At 36.9% G+C, this 5,649-nt stretch overlaps 1 protein-coding gene across 1 annotated transcript; it reads left to right on the plus strand.

Annotated features, from left to right (window-relative positions):
• Nucleotides 1-2,594, plus strand: LOC113348763 (protein NRT1/ PTR FAMILY 3.1-like). The gene is made up of 2 exons (XM_026592622.1): nucleotides 1-557; nucleotides 1,480-2,594. The coding sequence occupies exons 1-2, from the start codon at nucleotides 1-3 to the stop codon at nucleotides 2,405-2,407; spliced, it is 1,485 nt and encodes a 494-aa protein (XP_026448407.1). The 3' UTR covers nucleotides 2,408-2,594.
• Nucleotides 2,595-5,649: the final 3,055 nt, after the last annotated feature.

Here is a 5,649-nt window from a genome sequence, read left to right on the forward strand (position 1 = left end):
ATGATAAGCTTGACTCTGTCGGCAGTTCTTCCTCAACTAAGGCCACCTCCATGTAAAGAAAATCAAGTTTGCCAAGAAGCTAATTCAGGACAACTTGCAATACTCTATATATCTCTCCTCCTAACGGCAATCGGTTCTGGTGGAATCAGACCATGTGTAGTAGCATTTGGAGCAGATCAGTTCGACGAACGTGATCCTGAACAAAAAACTAAAACTTGGAATTTCTTCAACTGGTATTATTTTAGCATGGGTGTTTCCATTCTGGTGGCGGTAACAGTTATCGTATATATTCAAGACAATATTGGTTGGGGATGGGGACTTGGAATTCCTGCAGTCGCTATGCTTCTATCTATAATTGTTTTCGTTTTCGGTTACCCACTTTACCGAAACTTGAATCCTTCTGGTAGTCCTTTTACTAGGTTGTTACAAGTCATTGTGGCGGCCTTCAGAAAAAGAAACTTGAAGATGGTTTCAAATGATACAGTGCTTTATGAAAATGAAGAACTTGATGCTGCTATTTCTTCAACCGGAATCCTTATTCACACCAAACAGTTAAGGTAATATCATATGAACTTCTCTGTTATGCTTTGTATTTTATTCTTTGATTATGTATACTGCATGCAGAAACAAATTTAATGACTGCTAGTAAAACTCACAGCTAGATTAAACTTGTTCATGGGTAACTTTAAAAGAAGCTATTCTAGTTAAGTTACTATAACAAAAGTGTGACAATATAAGTGAACAGCCCATGTGATTTCCACATTCACTACGCAAACTATACGAAGATGTTAAACGAAGTTGTTGTAAGGTCTAGCATTTCAATCATATCGATGTAGTACAGCTCAGGGGACCAGTAGTAAAAACTCCAAAGGTGAAATCGGTTTTGCCCCATTATGAGTATAGATATTGGAGTTTTATAGTTGTCCAACACTAGGTTGCATCCATGTCCTAAATGATTCAATTGCTCTAGTTCAAGTGAGTAACAAAAATCAACGAGGATGGAAGCCGTGGGTTATAGATTAGTTAGTGAGAGTTAACCGAAGGGTAAGTATTTAGCTACTCCCTCTATATCACTGTTTCACAAATATGAAAATCACCAAATTTTTTCAATGACATTCTTATATTTGATCTTAGAAGCATAAATTCTCTTAATTATGAGATGGAAGGCCAAAATTCCATGTTTTTGCCAGACTCGAGTTTTGGAGTGAAAATGGAGGAACAAATTCTACGGGTAAATGTTTTAAAGTGACTTGCACTCCCACCTTGTCACACCAGGTGACAAGTCACTAGACGCTTTGAAAAGAATCCAAATTATGCTAGATAAGACTTGGATCTTGAAAAATCATGGATTGAAAGACCATGAGACTTGTTCTTAGAAGTTAGTGCCGACATTAATATTTGAAGACTTTTACGTACATTGATAACAGAGTTTTTACTCCTTTTCTTTGTAATATAATATTCTTTTACTATGTGATGCAGCTTTCTTGATCGAGCGGCAATAGCAAGTGAAGAAGATTTTGAAACCAAGACATCCTCACCGAACTTATGGAGACTAAGTACAGTCCATCGGGTCGAAGAATTGAAATCCGTCATCCGAATGGGACCAGTTTGGGCTTCAGGGATTCTGCTAATAACAGCATATGCACAACAAAATACATTCTCATTACAGCAAGCTCGAACAATGGATCGACATCTTACCAATTCATTCCAAATTCCTCCCGGTTCAATGTCGGTTTTCACAATTGTTACCATGTTAGTAACAATATCAGTGTACGATCGAATTTTGATCAAAATCGCAAGAAAGTACACGGGTTTAGATCGGGGAATATCTTTCTTACATCGAATGGGTATCGGTTTTGTTATATCGGTATTGGCTACATTTGTTGCCGGATTCGTTGAAGTTAAACGTAAAAGTGTTGCTAGAGCCTATGGTTTAACTGATAACAAAGATACGGTCATACCAATATCAGTTTTTTGGCTTGTTCCACAATATGCGCTTCATGGTATAGCTGAAGCTTTTATGTCAATAGGGCATCTTGAATTCTTTTATGACCAAGCTCCTGAGAGTATGAGAAGTACAGCTGCTGCACTTTTTTGGACTGCTATATCAGCTGGGAACTATTGCAGTTCATTGTTAGTTTCATTAGTTCATAAATATAGTGCAAAGGTTGGAGGTACCGACGGAGAATCATCAAATTGGCTTCCCGATGATAATATTAACAAAGGCAAATTAGAGTACTTCTACTGGTTGATCACATTATTGCAAGTTATAAATCTTGCTTATTACGTTATATGCGCTAAGTTTTATACGTTTAAGCCAATCCAAGTTCGACTTAAAGATCAAGAAACAGGCGAAGCTTTGCAAGATCAAACCAAACAAGGAATCGAGCTTGTTAGGTTATACTAACTGCTAGGGATTCAGTCAAGTGTTTGACTTACTCCTCACTCTCTAGCTTTCTCTCTCTCTAGATTTCTGTCTATGCACACAACTAAGAGATGAAGAGTGCTAATTAATATTTCATGTACTAAATAGAATGGAAGTGATTGCAAAAACTTAATTAAATAATTATTCACATCATTCAGTCTTCGTTAACCATGGGATGATTATCCAAGTACCTGAGGAAACTTGGCAACCTATGTGCCTAGTTAAATACTGCAGCAAACATCAACCAATGTGCCTAGTCAAAATACTGGAGCAACCAACATCCAAATGACGGTTGGGTGCAATAATCAAAAGGGAAACTTGGAAATATGCCCCAAAATCAAGTGTAATCTTGGGGATCTGTCCAGTACTCCAATTTTCGGGGATATGTCCCGAGAATTATCAAAAGTAGTGATTGTAGTTGTAGTGGTAAACAGGTTTTTTTCAGACTTGTGAAGAAAACAATTTTTATAGATTTAAATTAAACATGCAACTAAATAAAATAATTCAAAGTTTTGGAGAAAAATACCAAGACTAGGATTCCACCATTGACCAAATAAATATTAAACTCTAAATAATATTCATGCAATTCTATCTTTAAAAATAATTCTAATATTTGCCTCAAATATATTTTTGAAGTAATAATTGTAATCACAAAGTATAAAACATCAAAAGTTTTTAAAACCCAGCATGCTTCATCAAAATAATTCACAACTATTCAATAAAAACTAATATTTCAAATTCAATTCCATGCAAATAATCAAATAATAATATTGCAATAAATAATAAAATTAGAATTATACCAATCAATATGGATCAATGGCTTCCTCCGTCGTCTCGGCTAATGGGTTTAGCTCCTCATCCCAAAAACACACTCACAAGATAAATTCATGGCTAAAATAGGTGTTTTTATTGATGTATATAAGATGAAACAGGAATTAGCAACGCTGCAGAAGTGTTACAGCGTCACTGTTACAAAGGGGTAAGTGCTGAAAATTAAACGATAGTTTTCTGTTGCTGTAAAACAACGACACTCGTTTCTGTTTTAAGACTGTTGAAGAACGACTGCCTTAGCAGGTCTGTTCTTCCTCTTCTTCTTCCTCCTCGAACAGCAGCAGCAGCAACACCGTAACTCTCTGTAATCGCTTCTCCTCGGCTCTCCTCGACTCTAAACTCTCTCCTAAGGTTTTTCAACCCTTTTTATGACTTGAAACCACTCTTATATATCCCACAGACCCCAAATATCTCGTATAAATTCAAGATTTCTTCTCCGTGCAGTTAAGAGAATATCTCTCTTCAATCCTCCCTGTACGCGTCTTCTGACCTCTTCTGAGTTATCTAAAATCTCCAAACTCCAAATAATACTTGAACAGGACCAGGTACATCCATATCCTGGCGTCAAAGTCCTCCAGAAATCTCTCAAAAATCTTCTAAACTTGAAACAGAACACGTCTCTCTGTTGAGACTTTGAAACCCTCTCTCGGCCATTCCAGCCCAATTGGTTGGGTCCAATCGATTGTAACAGACCTGTTGAGTCTTGTAGAGTCCATACGTACCAAATACAACCATTGAATCTCCTAAAATCACGTAGAAATTCGATCTCCAAATCTGCTCCTCGCTGCATGCATTTTCCCGCCAAAAATGCATTTTTGAAAACGTGAAGAAATGTGACATTCCCCTATCCAGTCCCGGTCTCCCTTTAGCAGATGCCTGGAAATGGGTCACCCCTTAGTAATTAGGTTACCCCTTATCCAAAGTGAGAGTCCGTATAGTAATTTTCTCCCTCGAGCGCAAAAACCACTTTTTTAGTCAATTTCGCCGCAAAAGCTTATTTCTCCAGAAATACCTACAGGGACATAAAAAGTCATAATAAGTACAAAAATGGGTACTAACACAATATACAATTGGGCTATATTAGACACATAAATGCGTCTATCGAATACCCCCAAACTTATTATTTGCTAGTCCCGAGCAAATCAAAACTACAAAATAAAATCCTAACTCACTGTCGCAGGCATCGTCGATTGCATTTAGCGTATGCAATAAGCCTTTAAACCCCTAGGTGGCCCTAGTGGCCGAGTTATAGTCTCGGGAGGGCTTACCAGAGATATACCCACAAAACCTGTACTCCAGACCTTAGCTATCTACGCAGAACCTTGGAAGGCACTAAAGAATCTCCTTGGTTGGCATACTTATTGACTACAGGAAGAAGTACCCTGATGCGAAATTCCAATTGCTGTACACGAGTTTGCACTCAAGCATACTAAAATTCATATAAAGTGACAGAGCTCTACTCAGATAGTTGCACTATGGACATCATATTCGGAGTCAAAACTAATCACATGGATAGATCAAGAAGATGTATATAGAAAAACATGTATGGTTTTGATGTTTACTAAGTGAACGACGTTTCCCATATCTGTCTGAAGGCCTCCGCCAAAATGAACCTATCCTAATGGATTGAGATACTAGTCTGACTAATATCAACACACTGGCATATACAAGGGTACCAGTGGTCGATAACCTAACTCTAGGTCAACACAACTGGCATATACAAGGGTACCAGTGGTCGACTTTATTGAATTTATTCCTTTTGGTCAAATGGTCTGGTCTCAAATTTTTATTTATTTATTTTTTTTTTCATCTTTTTTTTTTTCATTTCTTTTTCAACTTTTTTTTTTTTCATGGTATCTCAATCACTCTAATTCACCCTAGCATTGGTAACAACTTGAATCGTGGGCCCCACCTATCACTTAGAGAAACATAGTTTAAAAACAAAATAAAATAAAAATAGAAGTGAAAAGGACTCAACGAGATATGGTGAAACTATCATGTTATTTCTAACACCTGAGCTCTGTGCTTTTATGAATAGACTCTTCTAGATGTTGTCATCTAATCAGATTGGTTCCTCAACTCCTACAATCAAAATGCTTCCATCCACTTAGATTAGTTAGTGCAATCCTAAATAGGCATAAATTTCTAAGCTCTGGAGTTTATTTATTCGTATGGCAACTAAAAAGTTTCTCCCATACCCCCAAACTTAAATCTAACATTGTCCTCAATGTTTCGCATGAAAGAACAGTACCAAAAATATAAGTAACATGAGGAAATAGTAAAGAGAGAGTTCGGAAAGATAGTACCTGAGTGAAGTGAAACCAAAAACTGAATACAAAAATTATACAACATACAAATCGCCTCGATAGTCAATCAAGGGTAAACAGGGTCCT

The sequence above is a fragment of the Papaver somniferum genome, chromosome 2 (genome assembly GCF_003573695.1).
Source record: "Papaver somniferum cultivar HN1 chromosome 2, ASM357369v1, whole genome shotgun sequence".
Taxonomy (NCBI): Eukaryota; Viridiplantae; Streptophyta; class Magnoliopsida; order Ranunculales; family Papaveraceae; genus Papaver; species Papaver somniferum.